Here is a 20896-nt window from a genome sequence, read left to right as displayed (position 1 = left end):
CTCAAACACTCTGTTAATGTCTGCTGAAGGTGTTTTTCATTTGTAGCAAACTTTGTACTATGTGATTATATTATAATCTACCTCCAAAGACCACTGCTTTCTAAAAAAAGATTTTATATATCATTAGTTAATAACTGGATACAATATACCATGTAATTTATTAATGGTATTACTAGGATATGCTGACTGTCCAAAAGGATCTTTATGAATTATAATCCATTCACAGCAGCAAGGACACTAATTTGTTTAACTGTTTATACTCCGACTTTTCATATACATATCTATGTTGCAGATAATGACTGATAACCACTAGATACTGTCACCATAAAATTACAAACTACTGGAAAATGGAGGACCAAAATATGGAGTCACAGAAATGTCCCAATAAACTGAAAAATTGGAATAAAATTTCAGAAACATTCCAAAATTACTTTGTCATCTAAATCAGAGGCAACTCAACTGGTCTTCCGGAACCCTGTGGGTCACCACTGGATTTCTCACAATCGGGGCTTTTTTTCTGAGGGAACACACCAGAACGGAGTTCCAGAACCTCTTTGACAAAATTCTTTTAAAAAGCCAAAAGTTAATGAGTTCTCAGTATACAGACTGTAAACTTCATTTCCCTTTTAAAAAAAAGAGCCCTGCTCAGTGCTCACAATAATAAAACAAATAAAATAGTGTCCCAAGTGGGTCACTTACCTGCAATCTAGACTGATCTACCACTGCCACTTTCCCACATGCCCCAGCCTTCTTTGCACCTTGCTCTATTTTTTTCTCAGTCCAGGACCAGTTCTCTACACAAGAAACTGCACACAGCGACGAAGAATGAAAGCTGATGTGCTGCTGGGAGCTCGGCTTGCTCCCAGTCACCCACATGACTCCGCTGTGCTGCTAAACTTTGTCAACCTTTTCCACTTTGCCCAGCTCTGCCCCGGTCTATAGACCACTGGAGGGCCCCCATGGACCATTCATTGTTTACAGTTGTTCTTAAACTGTAATCTGTTCCAGATACAAAGTTTGAGTCAGTATATGGAATATTTTTTCTGTTCTTTATCTTTATCTGACTTCTAGCCCACCCTCCCCTGCAAGCATATAATATAAGCCAATATTTAAAAGTAATATAACAATTAAAACCCAATAACAATAACATCAATTAGTATATCAACGATGACAAAACAATGGCACCATCTAATCACTCCATCTCCATCTGCTTCTGTGTAGGCTCCCAATATGGGTAAACAACTTCACCGATATCTGGGAGAAAAAAATGGCGAAGCTCAACCCTTCTTCTGGAAGTGCAAGTTTTACAGAGCAGGTCACGACACCGGAAACAACCATAGACTTTCCCTTAATTATTGCTATGGCACTGCGCCCTCTGCTGGATCAAATGATCACCCTAAACTGCAAATTCGAAACACTACAATCAGTTTAAAGAGCCATCTAAGGAAGCAGAGACAGTAGCTAATGAATACATCATCGAATACGAATAACCGTCTATGGAGCCGTTCCAGAAAACTGAAAACAAACAAGAAACAGCAGAAGAAGAAGAGGCTACAGAAGTAGAAGGCGGCCTGGAAAGTCTGGAAAAAACGTCTCGAAGCCCTACAGAAGATGACTTTGAACTCAAACTAGGAGCAATAGCTCCTAAGATTTTAAATCCCGGATGAGACTATGAGCTTTGTGGAACTTGTAAGGAAGAAGAAACGTATGATCTGTGGCTCAAGAAATTTTTAGTAACCTTGATTTATTCCTATCAGACAAATGCATAAGCGGTTTTTATCTTTGTTTATCTGTAATATGCTAAACATAAGATGAGATTTAACCTTTTTTCTTTTCTTTTTAAAGCAATATTGTAAGTGAAATACCAATTTAAGCATTTCTAAGCTAACTGACCTTGGCCACTTGGGTTATTAGTGGTTTCTTTCCTTTCTGCCATTCCCATAGTTTGTAGAATACCTCTTCCCCATGATTTCTTGGTAGTTTTTTAGTGTAAAAGCAATTAAAAAATTATATTAAAAAAACAATTGTAATCCGTGAACTTGACACAAAACATTCTTCCCTCTTCAATAAAACAAAATCTTTACTTTATTTTATTTTATTTATTTTATTTTTGGATTTATATCTCGCCCTCCTCGAAGGCTCAGGGCGGCTAACAACGAGGCACAAGTGCCAGAATTAAAACAGATAAAACAGTCTAAAACAGTAAAACAATATAATACAACAACAAAGTGTCAGGGCAAGATGGGGTAGATCTTAGTCAAATGGCATTGGTCATAGGGAGAAAAATACCTTTAATTTCTATGATCTGAAGACAGCGGGTAGTTAAACTGAATTTGACGGTGATTGTGCTTGCCACTCTGGAGCTGACAGACTCTGATCCTCTTCCTCCCCAAGCAATGGATCAGAACCAACATTTCCAACCACTTGTTCACCAGTCACACATGCTGCAGTAACACACTCCCTATACTTAAGAACTTTTGATTGAGAGCTGTAGCAGACAACAATACTTATTTATTTAGAAAGTATGTGCCATCTCATCAGAACATTAGACTGGTGTAGATTAGGGGCATCATATATATACTCATATTCCCTCAACTGTAATGTAACACGACACATGCACCACATACGTAAGGGCAGAATGTACATAAACCAACTCCCAGTGCATACTGAACCAACGCTGATTGGTATTTTCAAATGCAAACTGTGAATTCATCTGACATACACTAGGAGGTAAATCGTCAATTACTAATCTTACTTTTATTGACTCCAACAAATAAATGTTTTCTGGAAGCTCACCAAATCTATATAATTGATTTTTCAAACTATTACTGAGAAGGCTGTTCAGTTTTACACTGGCCACTTCCGCGCTGTCATTTCTGTCACTCGTTTGTCCCTATTGCTTTGGGTTTCCGCACCCCTTTCCCACATGTGTTTTGCTCCCTCTGGGACTACTAGAGAGGAGAGAGCAAAAAACTTTTTTGGGGAAAAAACCCTAAAGCAATAGGGACAAACAATTGACAAAAATGACAGTGCGGGAGAGGCCACTAAGTACAAGCAGGATACAGGAGATCTTTCAGTCTTCACCTTGTACCCTGATTTGTTTCCCTTCTGTCCCCCACTTCATATGAACAACAATGAAGCCAACATTTAGAAACCAGTTACACCGTGTAACCCAGTGCTAGGATTCAAGTCAATTTCTAACAGATAAAGTGCTGCTAGGTTCTTAAAACATGCCAGTTCAAAAATACTTTCGTAATAAGTTCTCTCATTAAAAACTAATTAGAAAGTCAATTAGGTTATCAAATTTGTCAATCTAGTTCATCAAAAGCAATGTCTATAAGGAGTAGAGAGTATTCCTAAGGGACATCTCGTCCTAGCAGTCAGCAATGATTTTAAAAGGCAAAGACCAATTAGAAAGGTTACTATAGCCTAAAATGCATTCAGTGCCCCTATTTTATATCTCTGCAAATCCCACAAGAATCCTGACCAAACATGCTACCTCTATGACCTAAGCCTGGTCCCAGAGAAGCCAGATTTCTCAACACTTTCAGCATTCTCCATCCTAAACAAGTGCCTAAAAGTTCAGTACTCTCACTTCAAAGAATATAAAGTAACTCTGATTTTAAAAAGAAAAATCAAACAGCATTTATTTTAACTGCCTGAAAAAGAACAAAGGGTAGTTTCAGGAGGTAGCCATGTTTGGGTGCAGTAGAAAAGTCAGATTCAAGTCCGGCAGCGCCCTTGAGACACCTGTGCCAGTTTGGTGTAGTGGTTAAGTGTGCAGACTCTAATCTGGGAGAACCAGGTTTGATTCCCCACTCCTCCACTTGCAGCTGCTGGATGACCTTGGTCAAGCCACAGTTCTGTCAGAGCTGTTCTGGAAAGAGCTCTCTCTGCCTGCCTACCTCACAGGGTGTCTGTTGTGGGGAGGGGAAGGGGAAGGAGTTTGTAAGCCACTCAGACTCCGAGTGAAGGGCAGGGTATAAATCCAATCCTCCTCCTCCTCTTCTTTGAAGCTTATACCCTGAACATCTTGTTTGGCCTCTAAGGTGCTACTGAACTCGAATCTAGCTGCAAAGGGAAAAATGTAACTATCACAGCTGCTGACTTTAGGAGAGCACAGCTTCCAAGACTCTAGTCTAATTCCACTGAAATCGGTGGGTTTAAACTGGAGTAATTCCTACAGAGAATTGCACTTGAAGGGACACCTCTTTCCATACTGTTTAGTCTACTGTTTAAGATCTTCCTCACAAACTCTGCTCTCTGTACCTTCATAGGGGAAATGGGTGGTGACCAGAGACAGGGCTTTTTCAGTGGTAGCACCTTACCTGTGAAATGCCTTCCCACTTCAATCTCCATGAATGCCTAACCTACTTTCTTTTAGGCACCAAAATGTTTCTTTTTACCTAGGCTTTTCATTAAGGGGTGGATCTGTTTGCACTAATTTTACATTTTGCTTCTAGACTGAGAACAGTTTTATAAAACTCATTTTAAGCTGCTCAGTGCTTTACTTTTTTTTACTTTTTTACTGTTCTAGCTGTGTTTTTGTTTACTAATTGTTTTAGTGTTGCTTGTTTTTATTATGTTTTACTTTGTAAGCTAGCTAAAACGGATTCGCTGGAGAGTGGCATAAAAATTCTCTTAATTTTTTTTTTAAAACCATCCCCAGTAAGTCCCATTTAATACAGCGGGATTTACTTCTCAGCAAAGACACATGAGATCAGGCCACAACAAAAAGATACTGGGAAAGACCACTATATAGTAGTTGGTGAAAAAATATATTACTAATTAATTGACATCATAACATTACTTAAGTTATTTTGAATCAAATTTTCATTTGGTGATTTACTTGTCAACACTATAAAGAAGAGGGAAGGGAAGAGAGATAATTACCTTGTATGTGTGCATTCCAGGCACTTTGCCAAATTTCTTCACCTCTTAACACAGTACATGTTAGAAACAACATGATCACTCCTCAGTTCACAGGAATCCAAAGAGACAGCTGGACAGGCTGTTCAAAGCACCAAAAACAGTCAACCAGAAGTAACATCTGTGTACTCAAGTTCAACCTTTGTCTATTCATAGTTTTTTTTTTCTTTCTCCTGGTATAGAAGGCCCCAGACTGAAGGAAGAGTTAAAATTTTCAAGGGAGGCCATTTGCAAGGGAGAACTGAAAAGCAGGAGACACTAACATCTCTCAACCACAGATTCTCCCCTGCAACCGCCATCTGCATTTACTTTATGAGGAACACATAGGGCTGGAAGGCCTACGTTATCCTAAGATTTAGTGCCACCCTTAACTACACACGACTAGAACCTGCTGTTGATCCTAACTGGCATTTAAATACAGTCCGAAGCACAATGCCATCCTATCGTGTACCATTTAAAAGCCGTATTTAGAAGCAACAGACAGAATTCAGAGTCAAAATACATGTCGAATACAGCTATGAACGTTTTATCTCCAAATGCCATCCAATAAGAAAGAAAGGAAAAAAACTGGAAGCCAGTTAATTAAATGCTCATTTAGTAGCCCTTCTTTGCAGACACATAATTTGCTTTCACAGAATACGACCTGTCATTTGCACAATATATACTTTCAAGCCAGTAAAAGCATTTGGTCAAAGCCAATTAACAGAGAAGACAAATACTTCAATCCTACAGCTATTTTCCTAATAATGGCATTAGCAATTTTCAGTACCAAGACTGCACTTCCTATACAGCGTCTCTTTATAAAATGAGAATTCATCATTTGCTTACGAAAAATTCTGCCAGTTATACTGGAAACAGTTAAAGGAACTTTACATAAAAACACATTTAAATGCCACTTTCATCAGAAATTGGTCACCACTTCTACATAGGGTGCCAGTACAAATAGCTTTGAAGAAACAGATGTTTCACTATCACCCCAAGGGGTTGGAATTCTACCTCCTTGTCCAATCAAGACAAAGGGCAACACGTAGAGGAATTTCAGACAGGCGATATATTCCGGTTCAGGAACGGTTCCCAAACGGTTTCTGGTCTGACATTTCAGACAAAACCGTTTTAGAACCGGTTCCCTACTGGAATATATTTGTACTTTCTCACACAAACGCTTCTGTCCTGTTCAGGAAACGGGGCTGAACCATTTTACCTGTAAACCACTTCCAAGTAGCCTTCAGTTTCTTCTCCCGGATCCAAAATGCTTTTTCCCACCATTTTTCGCCTGCATCTCCGGCTTTTTTTTTTTAAGTTCGCTTTAGAGTGCTATAGCGCTATAACACAACAGCAAACAGCATTATAGCAACCCCATTGGAATGCCTGGAGTGTTGTTGTACAGGATTAAACCCACTCAGCCCAGTCCAGGGGTGAGAGGGAACCCTGCATTTCAGCACATGAAACAAAATCCACGAGACAGTCTGTACTCTCTCTAGGATTCACAACAGTTTGCCACCAAAATCTCTTCAAAGGGGCAGAGCTTCAATCTCTTAGCTGGCATCTGGGACTTAACACATCAGCAACTCTAACTCAGAGTTGCACACAATTACTCTCACAGTGGTAGCTCGGTGGTCAGCGGTTAAACACGAGATTTAGCCCTGGAGTTCAATTACCGCATCAGAGACAATTACAAATATGAATTATCTTTATTCAGTGCAAAGCATAACAAGAGACTAATAGAGGATACAAAAATAATAACAACCTATAGCTATTTGCCCTTACTGCACATTAATAATAACCATAGTTACCGAGTTAAGTATAGCATCAAGTAGTCCAAGATTGTCCAGTGCGTAACAGTACAGGTTGGCATCAAGGGATTTTGAAGAGAAATCCCATCTTATGCAGGTATATAGTCCAGGACTGCTCAGAGATACAGATCCACAGTAACAGAAGGTTGGCAACCGGCAATCAGTTCACAAAGAAGCTCTTTGTTTCAAAAGTCAGGATCCCAGGAGCAAGAGAGCTCTTCCCTAAAGAACCACGGAGTTATACCCCCATGCCAGTCACCATCAGCTGTGGCCATCAGCCAATCATGAGCGGCAGGGGTGTGTGCCCAATTTCTGGTTGCCACAGCTGCCATCAGTCAGCTGTGGCCCTGCCTGCAGTCAGGTGATCCAACTTCCAGCTTTCTCCATTGCGTACGTGACATGGCCCATGTAGGCCATACAAGAGGAGCCTTCAAGTCTGGCCCTCAGCAGGGAGGTGTTAAGGGATGTGGGTATCTGGCATGATTATATGGCATGGCTATTTGGTGGCTCAGCCATCTGGTCAAGTGACAGAAATCACACTAGGCCATCTGGCCTGCAACAGGAAAAAGACACACAGAATTTCATCACAGGAAGAAGGCATGAGACTTTAGAAACAATATTTCTATACAGTTGTGTTATAGTGCTATAGCGCTCTAAATCAAATGGTTTTTAAAAAAAACGAAGCCGGAAATCGCCCACGCGGGCGAAAAAAGGCAGGAAAAAGCAGTGCAGTCTGAAATGGCAAAACGCTTCAGATCCAGCTGTTTACCAGTAGGGGAAAGCCATGTGTGAAATGGCAGCCCTATACCAGTTTACTCCATGACAGATCAAAAATGGCTTCAAACCGGCTTAAAAAGGGTAATGTGAAATTCCTCGTAGTAAACATCTTTCCTGGCAACCTCCTCAGGAAGGTCCCCAACACATTTTGAGCACCATTGTTGTAAAACAGTAAAGTGGAGAAGTAATGGCTGTGTGAGTGGTTGTATTAGTACCCATCCAATATCAAGAAAAAATAATATTAAACCCAAAACCATAAGCCCCAACTGCAGTTCCTGGCATCAGTCCAAAAGGTAACACAGAAGAGGAAATTCTTGCACTTATGCTTAATTTAGGCAACAGTTCATTTAGTTCTGTAACACTACAGAATGAAAGATGGCTAACCAGTAGGCACTACTCTATACATAACTATAGCTCCTGAAAAAAGAACACTCTGCTTTGCAGAACACTCTGTGCTGGAGGGAAGACAGAAAGCGAAACCATCCATTCTCCTGGTGAAATGCCATTATTTTAAAAAAAGTGCTACTGGGTGCTTTCTGTTAAGACTATCCTAGTGAAACCCAAACATTCTTCTGCAGTTTCTTGTTAATTAACAGAGCAGCCCTCTTTCTCCGACTTTTATGTACAAAAATTCTGTATTAAAGTAACATTATTTTCAAGGTATTTTCAGATCACAAGTCTACAGATTCAACTAAGGAGCAAGGTACCTACTGGTTTAAGTAGTATCCTATGAGTGTCAGAATAAAGCACATGTCAAAAGCATCATTTCGGAAGGTGGCTGTGTAGGTCCGCAGTAGAAGAGCCAGACTTGAGTCCAGTAGTGCCTTAAGAGACCAACAAGATTTTCGTACTGAGAGTTGTGTCTGACAAAGGGAGCTTTGACTATGGTATGTTTATAATCTTGATTGTCTCTAAGGTGCTACTGGACTCAAATCTAGCTCGTTTGGAAGCATATGACTGCAGCGACATACTCAGAATTCATTAACAGTGAATTAAAGCAGAGGTGTGGGAGAAGCAGTTTTAATTATTGATCTGCAGCTGTGAACTACTAAAAAAACAGATGAGATTACCAGTAGCACTGGGCATTATTTTCCAGCAGTCTGTCCACCATGTGCTCCACGCGAACAAACCAGCTCGGCACTGCTTTGTATATTAGAGGAGTTTCTGACCTTGGAGGGGGGAAAAGCAAACAAACATTAGGCACAGTATTTGGTTACCACAGAATACCTGAAGCACCAACTCTGATTTCAGACTACTCTATCCAAAACTCCAGTCTCTAGAAATCAACAGAAAAACTGATTTTAATGGATAATTCATGGAGCTCCATTGCTGTTCAGATTGGTCCCAGCTTGTCTGGTCAAGTATAACCCTTTTCTTTTCCATATCTGCCAACCTCTCACATTCTGACCAAAAGGTTTGCCTGTCCCTGCTCTAATTCCTTCCCAATGAACCACTTGGCACTAACACTAAACACCCCATTTAGGGGATAAAAGTGGAAAAATACTAAGGTAGCATTCCCACATGAGTAGGACAAGGAATGTGGGTTGCACCAAGTTAAGGAAACCCTGGTTACACTCATTTTCAGCCTCGACAGTGGTACAGGCCTTTAAAATAGCATGTTCTGTACACAGGTCTACTAGGAATATAGTAGAAAGAGGAGACAGACAAGAGAAGTACTACCCTATCCCACTGCAGTAGCCAAGCAGCACAAACAATCTGATAGAATATTGATATCATTCACAAAAATGGAAGAGGAGCTTAGAGACAGGAAGATTTAGTATGAGAACATGATAGCTGACTCTTACTAACAAAATTTTAATGTGAGCAAAGCTCAAGGGTTCCTGAAGTTTCAAAGTGAAACATGCAAGCACAGCACCACTAATGCCCTAATCATGCCAGAACCGGTGCTTTAATAAGCAAAGACCATAAGCAGTGTTTCAGCAAAAGAAAAAGGAAAAATGGGAAGAGAAGTAGGTTTCTATTAAATCTGTAAGAAGTGAGAAGCCTTTTATTTAAAAATCACTTGGCAAGTAAGATGCTCACTGAATTGCACACCAAATAAGGAGACTCAGAAGACAGTTGCAGAAGTGTAATTTATGTTCCTTGAATGTTTCCCTGAATGTTTATATTGTGCCATAATAAATACTAAATTAAAAGGCTTAATACTGCATGAAAGAAACACAGTTTTCATTGTCAACCCCTTACACTTGTGCAGAGGCTGGGGCTCTGCCTGCTCAAGGACTCCCAAGTGCAACATACTAAGATGTAGTGGCTTCTGAAAAGCTGCAGTACATTTTTCTCAACATTAAGCAACAATTAAAACTCATTGTATGGAACACAGGGGTATGAATTTATTAACTAAATGAAAAATAGAGTACAACTTGTAATTATAGTTATTATAATAAAGACCAAAACAACATTAGTTAATATTACTTAACAAAGGAATTGTGAGGGGGAGGAAGGACAAATCCCTGTTTATTTCTCTCATCTGTGATTCATCTTGCTTTTAAACAGCAGTAAAACAAGAGACTCACAGCTTGCTTTACTACTACCTTGTGGAGGGTGAGGGCACCATTCCACCATGACCGCAATTTCTCCCCTAACGCCCAACATACACACACGCACTACAAATACAAATACAAATCCTGTATTGGCATAAAACATCAAATACACACACATGCACTAAGAGCATCTAAAATTGTAAAAGAAGCTGTCTTCTTCACAGCTTAAATGTTTGATAAATCAAGATCAAAAGAAAGTTCTTTGGTTTCCAATTAACACCTCCGAAATAACTGTGGAAAGAGCAGCTCTTAACAGCATAAAGGGTATAAAGGAGAGGGGAGAATCAGGAAGAGGAGACAGGCACAGGACATCAGACCAGTCTCTTTTACATCCTGCCTTACATTTCAAGATGAAGGGAAAGCTCTTCATCCTAATGGACACCAAGGAAACAGAACTTGTACCTGCATTCTTGTCTTCACAGTGCCAGGATTTTATGGCAGTATACAGGTAAACCCTGACCTTGATGACCCAGGGCAGCCCGATCTAATCAGATCTTAGAAGAAGCTAAGCAAGGTCAGCCCCATCTTCACAGTGCCAGGATTTTATGGCAGTAAACAGGCAAAACCTGACCTTGATGACCCAGGGCAGCCCCCGGTTAGTATTCGGATGAGAGACCACCAAGGAAATCCTGGGTTGCTATGCACAGGAAGGCCACCTCTGCTAGTCTCTTACCTTGAAAAGTCTCCCAGGGTAATCATATGTTGGTTGCAGCATGATTAATTTCTAAGATTTTTTTTTCATACCTAGATTTTCTCTCAGGCATGCAGAAATCTCTTTCATGATCATGCATGGTCACATTTTAGTAGCTCGTTTAGACCACAGAGCATAGACTATCCACTTTACTATCAGCGGGGTTAATGTTTATTTTTCTGTTGCCTGGCAGTCTTACCTACTGTATTTAAGCAGGGTTCAGCCCACGGGAGGCCAACAGAAAAAGTCAGGAAATAGTGAAACTGATAGGGAATTTTTCCAATCAGCAAATTAGATTGTGCACTATAAAAGATTTATTCTGACAGATTTTTCTGCCCACAATTTTTAGACAAATTATTGCTGGCTGGGAGCAGCTTTCTTAATTCTATATAAGCAATTCATGGAAATAATACAAGTCCTCTGGAAAAGCTCAGTTTTAGGATTTACTTGACTATTAAACATAAATCTTAAAGATATAAATCCATGGTTAGTTTAGGAAATATTTAACTCTAGAGACAGAATTTTCATAGTTGTTCCAAAATGTCAAAGGGAAAAATAAAATGAAAGAAATTTAATTTGTCTGTTCTATGTAATGTGGCTTACACTGACATATTCACTGCTATATTCTTCTGAACGAGAATGCTTATTTATTCTGATTCTTTCAGTAACACTAAATACTACATCTTAATTAACAGAAGTCCATGTAGCAATTAAATGGTGTAATGGGAGGTTTAATCATTATAAAGGGCAGACGAATTTCTCTGCAAGTTGACTTGGAACAGATGACATGGATATGATCCAGATAACAAAACTAAACCACAGATTGGCCTGACATGAGTGAGTCTCAAGCAGGAGCATTTTCTCCTGCAGCTCCCAACTTGCCATTTGGTTTGAACAAGTAACCAACAGTTTCAGGTTCCTCTCCAAACCTGAACTGCAAACTATGATTAGGCTACAGTGTGCAATTCTGGTGTGTGAAACAGCAAACTGCTATTTGTTAGCAATCATGATTTGCGCAAGAGTCTGAGAAAAAAAGAAAGAAAGAAGGGAGAGGTAAATAAAGGAAGCTCTAGGGAACATTTGCAAGCCTGAGCTCACTCATATAATGCCATTAAACCTGAGGCACTGTGAGATGTTCTGAAGTTACCCAGAACAATTTAAGGCAATGCTATTACTGTATGTTCCAGACATTTATTAATGTTAACATCTTGGGCAGAAACTGAATAAGGATTTCAGCCCAATCATAAAATGATACAAAAAGGGACTAAGGTATAGGTTAACTAGGACTGAACCAACTAAAGAATGTATTGTTTATTAATCATATTCCTTTAAATCAGGTTTAATTCGTTTACTATAATAATTATGTGACAGTTAAATACTAAGAATGGGCAGAAACCACTAACAGAACCATGAACTGATACAAACCGGGAGGTTGGTTTGCCAACCAAATCAGTTCATAGCAGTTCGTAACCCCTGCTTTCTGCTCCCTACTGCTCAGCTGTTTTTTGTAAATCGCAGAAAGCAGTGGTTTAAATGCCTTGAAGTCTTAAAATTCGTGGAAGTCTGTGGTAGTTTTTCAGTTCGCAAACTTTGGTTCACAAACCATAAACTGGCCCAAATTCATCAAGAAACTATGTTTGTGAACCAGTTCATGCCCATCCCTATTAAATGCAAACTTACATTTCAATTTCTAAAAGCTATTGCTTACTTCTTCTGTTTATGGTTAGGAAAAGGGGAAAGGATTGATTGATAGTACCTGTTGTATATAATATACAACAATACACTTTAAATAGTAAAAAGAATATCTTTAATTTTTTCCATCCTGACAATATACAACCAAACAGCTTCAAAAAATAAAGTTCATAGTTAACTTGCTGCCCACTCCAATTAAAGCTTAACCTCAATCAACTAAAACTTTCACTGATTAATTTATTAAAGTCTGCAGCCATAACATTAACCCAAAGCTACCATATAGTTTCTTGTTTGCTGAGAGTTGTAAGGAGTGTAGAATAATGAATCAGATATTAGATAGTGAAAACAGAATACATTTTTTTTAAACTGCATTTCTTAATTATATGAGTTTTCTTCTCCTGGGCAGAAGAAAGGAATGATTAAAATATGCCATTTTTATTTCAGGAAAACTTTACCAGACAAAATTCCATTATCTTCAAATATCTATTGCGTTCTCCATACCTCCAGCAAAAAGGATAGCTGTGCTTGAAAGAGCTAATGTGGATCAGTCTACCACGCTCTTTTAGGGCCTTGATGATGTTTTTATCTGCATCCTAAACAAAGTAAAAAATGTTTGAAGAGAAATATTGAGTCATGGTCCTCCTGGTAGGAAGCTAGAGAAAAAGAGGTTAGCATGGTATAGATTATTACAACTGTACAATTAAAAGTAACACTGTTTTAAAACCTTTAAACCCTGAATGTGCCAGGCTACATCTGTAACACAGAGCTCTCCACGGTATGCAAATAGTGGTTTCCTTCATCCTAATCTGCCTTGCTGTCATCAAGGGTTGAACAAATTCCAGCTGCTCTGTCTTCAAAAACACTGGCTACCTGGTACCCAGTGAGACTCGAAGGAAAATTCTATCTTATATCTTCCCTTACCTGCTACATTCTCAACAGTAGGTGCCCACTGGAAGGCAGTTTCCTTCATCCTAATCTGCCTTGCTGTCATCAAGGGTTGAACAAATTCCAGCTGCTCTGTCTTCAAAAACACTGGCTACCTGGTACCCAGTAAGACTTGAAGGAAAATTCTGTCTTCCATCTTCCCTTACCTCCTACATTCTCAACAGAAGGTGCCCACTGGAAGGAAAAGCCAAAGGGCACTGGGAAAGCTGACTGGGAAAGACTAAGGTTGAATATGGAAACCAGTGTTGCTGTTCTTTGAAAGGTCATCTTGGGGCTATGCAATGGGCTGTTATTCTTCAAAGCAGTATCAATGGAAACTTCTGAAGTTGCCATCACAAGTATGACAGCAGGAGGAGGAGGAGGAGATCGGATTTATACCCCACCCTTCAGAGCAGCTTACAATCCCTTTCCCTTCTCCTCCCTACAACAGACACCCTCTGAGGTAGGTGGGGCTAAGAGAGCTCTCTCGAGAACTGCCCTTGAAAGAACAGCTCTAAAAGAACTTATGACTGGCCCAAGGTCACACCAGCAGCTGCATGTGGAGAAGTGGGGAATCAAACCCAGTTCTCCCAGATCAGAGTCCACGCTCTTAACCACTACACCAAACTGGCTCTCTGGCACAGCAGTCTGATCTCAAAACCAGACAATGGAAATACTGGTCTCAAAGTCCTGCCATTTGGACTATAAACTAATTAAAAACAGTTAACATTTCCACTCACAGACGTTCTATAATGGGCAACTGTCCTAATTTGGAATGGTCCACACCCCTCCTTATCAATCTACAAGAAAAGTGTGCAAGGGGTTGAAAACTAGGAAGGCAGAATAATTAAACCACTTAAAAAACATTGAAAGGGCCCACAAACCAATTTCACTCTTCACTGTAAGGTTAACCCACCCAAGGACCAATCAACTGTCTAAGACCCTGACTAACATAAGTAGTCCAACAACACCTTCTGCAAAACAATCCTAACATTCTGGAAGCTCACGTCTTCATGTTTTACACATTTAATAGGGGTGTACAGTATTTTGCTAAAGCTGATCATCACAGATGTACAAACTGTATAAGATCACCCAGTTTTCAAATGTCAGTATTTGGCGGTATTTTTTTAACTAAATAAAGGCGCAAGAATGTTCAACTATTTTCACAAATTAAATTGAGGGCAAAGAGAACTATATATATATATATTCAGTCGCTGAATACTGTTTGAATAGTATTTTTTTCCAGTTTTCTCAATACAACCAACCTTCACATATTGTCCAGCAAAGTCTGTCACTTCTGCTGTGAAACAGCCTGAGGCATCCACAGGACAAACTGGCACTGAATCTTTCTGAATAATATTAAAATCCATGCAGACTCTGTAGTCATCCTAAAAGAGGGGAGAGAGAAAAAACCCTAAAAATCCAAATGCTCAGTCCTTTAACTCTCAAGACAACATTCTACGTCCAAAACAGCACATTAGATTCTCCAGCATTTCGCTTTTGAGCCTTCATTGACAATACATAATAAACTTGCACTCCACAGATCGTTTTCGCACACTGAAAACTTTGCTTCTTCAGATCATTAAAACATTGTCAAGCATCCCCTCATGCGAAGAGTGGGTTCAAACAGACACGTTCATCACTTGATGACAGCAGCATCAATGGGTGATCTGCATGTGTGAATGAGCTATCACAGATCAAACATAAGGAACAGAACTTTCATTATCTCAGCACATTACTTCAGGGCCCATGCTTTTCATTGGTATTCTCATTCAACTTCAAACCAAATAGTGAGCAATCAAGTGGTGCATACGTATGTGTGAACCACCTCTGGGACTCTTTCAAGTTATCCTAAACATTTCATCATTTTTGGAGAGCTCACAAAAAAACCCCTCAGAATTCCAACAGGTCTATGAATACCCCTGTACAATTCTACGAAACACACTCTTACATATAAGTTCTCCTGAATTCAATAAAGTGTGCACAGGATTGCAACCTAAACCCCTCATAACACAACTTGTCTTTTTGCTAGAATTGTTTATTTCTAATGTTTTTTTTCTATTAAGTTAAACAATAAATACTTTCTTTGTACATGTTACATCATCACACAGGAATTACCAAACAATAGCTATGGAGTAGAGATATAACCTTCTTTGGCCTCTTTTAATCTTATGGAGAAAGTATACTGGATAAAGGAGCCCCAACATGTTGTTGTTGTATGTCTACAAAAACTTACTTTCACAAAATATAATTTCCATACAACAGAACATAATTTTACCGAGAGCCTAGCATATACATTTATTCTTCAATTTTTTAAAAGGCATACTGTCACAAAATTATAATTTTCATACTTTAGACTACTTTAAAATATAGAAAACCAGTTACAGGTATCCATCTGCAAGTTGAGTTCAGATGTTCAACAATCTATGAAAAGATTTCAAGCTCTAACAAAGACTGGTTTAACTTGTCTACCATCCTTAAAGGAATACATTCATTCCCACTATGTACACTTTAGCAATTTGCCACATCTTCTTAATCCTTCCATTGAATTTTTCTAGTATCACAATCAATTTTTTTAGCAATTGTCATCTTTGTGGCAGTTAGGAAATCCACAATCACAAGGTGTTAATTTACAGAAGCTTACAGTGCAAATCTAAGTAGGTCTACTTAGAATCCTACTCAGGGCTCCCCACCTTCCCCAGTGAACAGACCTGAATAGGATTCTGAGAACACCTGCTTAGGAATATTCTAGCAATTCTGCAGATATGCTAACAGGGTCATTAGACAGATATCTCTTTTAAGATTTTGTACAAACATCAGAGACTACAGGGAGAAGCCACTACATATGTATGATATCTGCAGAAAATTTCCCACAGAGATGCAACTGATTGTTATAAATTTTATTAAGTTTGTGTGGTATTAGACCAAAACTGCATCTCTTACAAGAATTCTCTTTCAAATTAGTGCAAATTGCACTTGCTGCAGGAGAATCATAAATAAACTATTCTTTATCAAATGCTTCATCTTTTAGAATTATATTCTACTTTAATTTTATTTATCTGTATTGTGATATGTATTAGTGCTCATGGAAAGTGATTGATCCAAGAATACAGTGCTATTTATGTGGTATGTTCCTGATATTACTGGGCCAATAAGGTTTTTGAATATACATACTCACTTGATGAAGATTATATCCTGCATGAAAAGGATATAAACAGCTTTAAAACTTACAGCGCCAAAGTAAGGAGCTTGATGTACAACCCCTGTACCTTCTTCTTCCTTCACATAGTTGTCAGTCACTACTGTAAAAGCACCATTTTCTTTGCACTGGAAGAAATGTAATATTAAGAGTACAATATGGAAAATATGACAAGCCAGAAATATTAGTAGTATTAAATGTTTAAGAATCATGTCATAAAATGTTTGTTCATTAGAAACACCACGCAAAACATGACACAGCTAGAAATCAGACGTTAGAGCAACCCGATGCTACATTATTGAGGAAAAGACTACCCAATGAGGGAGAATCAAGGTGAATGGATTCAAAGGAAAGTAAAAAAGTAGAGATTTAAATCTAATCTTGAAATTCATATATTTTCTCAAGTTATACCATATTTGTTTACAATACATATATATAGAATCTAAAAACATTATTCCAAACTTTTCATCATAGAAACCACTGCTGAATGATGTCTGGTCAGAGACGGATTAGCTCCCAAGGAAGTATACTAAGCACAGAAGCCAGAATACTAAGAACAGATCACTTATTTGAAGGCTAAGGTGGGAATATTATGTACCTTATCCGGAAGTTAGTTAACAAAGTCAAGAGCAACTGGTTGGATCCTATTAAGTGCAGAAAAAGTTTGAAGACACAGACCTTCCCTGCCTTGCCATTTCTCTGAGCAGTGTCATACATAACATGAAAAGCCTCTGCTGAGGGTTCTCCTGAACAAAATGCATTGGCTACAGAAAGCTGCAATGGTGGGTGAATCAGAGGAGATTACACACACTCTTTTGAACTAGCAAAACAAGCCTTGGATCCAAGTGTGTTGCAAAAGGGGGGTATGGGTTCTTCCTGCTTCTTCCCCCTCCTTGGACCCCTGTAGGGCACACATCTTCCCCCCCCCAAATGAGCCCCCCCCCTTACCCGTAGAGTTTTTTCAGAGCATGGAGAGAAATGGCAAGCACAATCCACTTCCACAAACTCTTTCTACCCACAAATGACAGGGTTCAGCTCCATACAATTATATTATAGCACCAGAAAGACCAACACTACAAATACTGATGTCTGAAGGAATTCTATCAATTATAGAGTCCGCTAGACAGTGAATATAACAACAGTGTTCTACAGTAAGACACAGTCTACTCTGTGAACAATATTCTCTTAATCATCTTAAGAGACTGGAAGCTAGCCACAGCACCACATACACCCTCCTAGAATACTTGTACACTCTACAAATGAGATTTGTTATTTTTCTTCCATATACCTCTACTCCCAATTTGTAAATATATAGCTGAACATGTGATCTTTACAACATGTTCCTAAAAATAAGCAAATCAAAATGATCAAGTATTGCAAATAAAACAAGACGAGGAGGTATAAACATGCAGATATTCATCTCTGAATTATATTAATACAAATATTATTTACCTTAATAAAATACTCAAAAAGAGGTTTATACTTCTTCCCTTTAAGACTAATGCCAGGAAACCTGAAATATATTTTAAAAATAGTGTTAACTAACATTTTTATTAATGTCCCTTATTTATAAATTGAATTTTTACCAGAAGACTATTCAAAGATGTAAAGAAGTGCAGAATATTATAAAACCACAATAAAATAGACATTAAAATACAGAAACACGTAAAACTGCATACGGCTATCAGAAATAATACTGAAGGAATGGACAACAGAACTAGACTTAAAAGTTAAAAATATTTTTAAAAAACCCTTTATAAATCCAAGAATATACTATTTATTTATATTAAAAACATTTATTAGCCACCTTTCTACCTTGTAGTACTCAAGACAGCTTACATTATAAAGAACAATTATTTATAATTTCCAACCAAGGCAGTCCTACATAAAACTGTCTTTAACTGTCCTGAAGACTGAAAGTGTGGGGGCCAGGCACACCTCCCTGAAAAGGTTGTTCCATAATCATGGGGCTGCAACCGAAACGGTCCTCTCTTGTGTACCCCGCAGATGAGCTTCATTGGTGGGACAGGTGGCTGCAGTGGCTCAGAGTGCTTTTGCCTAGCTTCAGGTGGGCAGTGCATGGGTGGGTAAATCACAGATAGCTTTCCAGTAGCTAACTGGGATCCTAAACTAGGACTTTAGCCAAACTTACAATCCCAGTAAGCATTGAGAAAATTTAACTTTGGTTAACACACATACTTGTACATTACTGGCAACCAGAATTAGCATTTAACTTCAATTCATAGTGCAGTGAGAGAGTGAGATAATACAGGAGGGAAATGCATATGAGCACAGCAACAAGCTGGGTTCGTGTTCATTTTTCTGCTTCCATATGAATGTAGCTTTAACCTCACCATGAAAATATTGTATTGGCGGGGGTAGGGACTAAAAATGTTGGAAAATTCTCAAATTATGCCTCTTTAAAATTTTTGCTACCTATTTCAAATTACAAGTAATATATGTCATTCAAAAAGGACAAGGCATTGACAGCTGCCATAAAGGGCTTCATCAATACAAATTTTCCAGTTGTAATACACTGCTAAGGTAAGAAGTCTTGTACAATTTGTGCATCCACATAACTAAGGAGCTTCAGATCCGACAAATATTTCCATTACAGTCAGAGAGCTAAGCCCACTCCAAAACTGCCTCCAGCTCAGGGTTTCTGCAGCCTCCCTGGGATCAGCTGGAAGTGTGAGACAGAGCTGAGAATCATCTGCATATTGGTGAAAGCCCAGCTCAAGCGTTAAAGTGCATAGGGGACAAGACGGAACTTTGACGTACCTCAAAGGGCAAGGGGCTAAGCAGCAGTTATAGGGGACAAGACGGAACTTTGACGTACCCCAAAGGGCAAGGGGCTAAGCATCAGTCCCTCAGCACCACCTTCTGAAACCTATCCTCCAGATAGGACTGGAACCACTGCAAGACCGTGCCTCCAAATCCCAGCCCAGAAAGGTGGTCTAAGACCATTCTTGGAGCAGGTTATTCTTAACACTTATTTTTGTAGCAATAACTGAAGGAATAATGTACATTTATTTTATTTATTTATCAGACTTATACCCCGCCCTTCCAGCAACGGCCTGCTCATTCTATCTATAGATTAAGTAATGGGCACCAAGCATTTTTCCAGCGAATTACAGTTTTGCTTTAATATTCTCCTTTGTTTGCCCTTGCAGCCAAGAGGATTAGATCTAGGACAGTACTGAAAGGGGAGCTTCATGATTATCTGGTTGGATCAGTCTGTTTTATCTTGCTAATTTAAATTAATTTTAATATTTGTTCTTAAAGTTTTATTTGTTAATGTACTACATGGTTTTGTAAATTTGTAGTAGCCAATGGCTAAATACAATAAACCTTTATCATATCGTATCGCTTTAATATTTGGGTTTTAAAAGCATCTGACTTGATTTTGGTAAACAATATTTTTACATTTGGTAGATAATCAGCTTTGCTTTGTAGATGTTAGAGGAAGTCACAGCAGTAGAATCCTTTAAATGAGGACACCTACCTATCATACTTTGTGACATATAGTTACAATTGATAACAAAATTGTATTCTCTTGTACTCTCTATTGCCTATCTGGTTTGCAGTTTTTCAGGTGGGGTTTGACAGTTTTAACAGAAGTCAAAGTAACATAAAGTCGTACAATCCTGATACTTTAAAGCTAGCCAATAACATCAGCAGTCTTATTTATAGCACCTTAAAAATTCTAGTCAGTCAGGCATTTATTACGGCAACAAGCCATAGAACACACATGCTTAAATATAACATTCATAACATTAATATAACTGAATTTAGGACAGTAAAATAAAACTCTATAAAAATACATTTGAGTGTAATAAAGTAAAAGAAGAACATAAAACAGAGACTATTAGGCAACTATTATTATATATTTGATCGTGTATTTCAGATGCAGCAGCATGCTACCCAAAATTTTGCCACTTATTCCAATAAGACATTAACAGAACATCATAAGAACCTGAATGGATCAGACCAGTGAATCATCTAGATTGTTTCAACACAGGAGCCTCCCAGTTGCCCTGGAGTGCCAAGGTGTTCCCCTGATGCTGCCTCTATTCAGAGGGTTGCTGCCTCTGCATATGGAGGTTCCCTTTACTCACCATAGCTAGTAGCCATTGATAGATTCCCCCTAACCCCCTTTTAAAGCCATCTATGCTTGTCATTACTCTGTCTACTGACAGTGAAGTCCACAATATGTAATTATTCATTCACTAAAGTAGTATTTCCATTCATCTGTCCTGAACCTATTGCCTATCAACTTCTTTGATGCCCCAGAGTACTAATATTATGAAAGGAAAAGCATAATTTTATA

The 20896-nt window shown here is 38.7% G+C and overlaps 1 protein-coding gene across 1 annotated transcript in view; it reads right to left on the bottom strand.

The window, feature by feature from the left end:
• The window catches only part of IARS (isoleucyl-tRNA synthetase), a 125576-nt gene that overhangs the window by 68969 nt on the left and 35711 nt on the right, over positions 1-20896 (bottom strand). The window contains 5 exon segments of the mRNA XM_015427543.1: positions 8570-8668; positions 12945-13036; positions 14633-14755; positions 16599-16694; positions 18019-18079. Coding sequence (XP_015283029.1) covers positions 8570-8668; positions 12945-13036; positions 14633-14755; positions 16599-16694; positions 18019-18079 — 471 coding nt within the window.

This window comes from Gekko japonicus, unplaced genomic scaffold (assembly GCF_001447785.1).
Source record: "Gekko japonicus isolate JY-2015 unplaced genomic scaffold, Gekko_japonicus_V1.1 scaffold354, whole genome shotgun sequence".
NCBI classification, from domain to species: Eukaryota; Metazoa; Chordata; class Lepidosauria; order Squamata; family Gekkonidae; genus Gekko; species Gekko japonicus.
The sequence above is the reverse complement of the archived record's forward strand: the minus strand, read 5'-3'. Positions and strand labels throughout refer to the sequence as shown.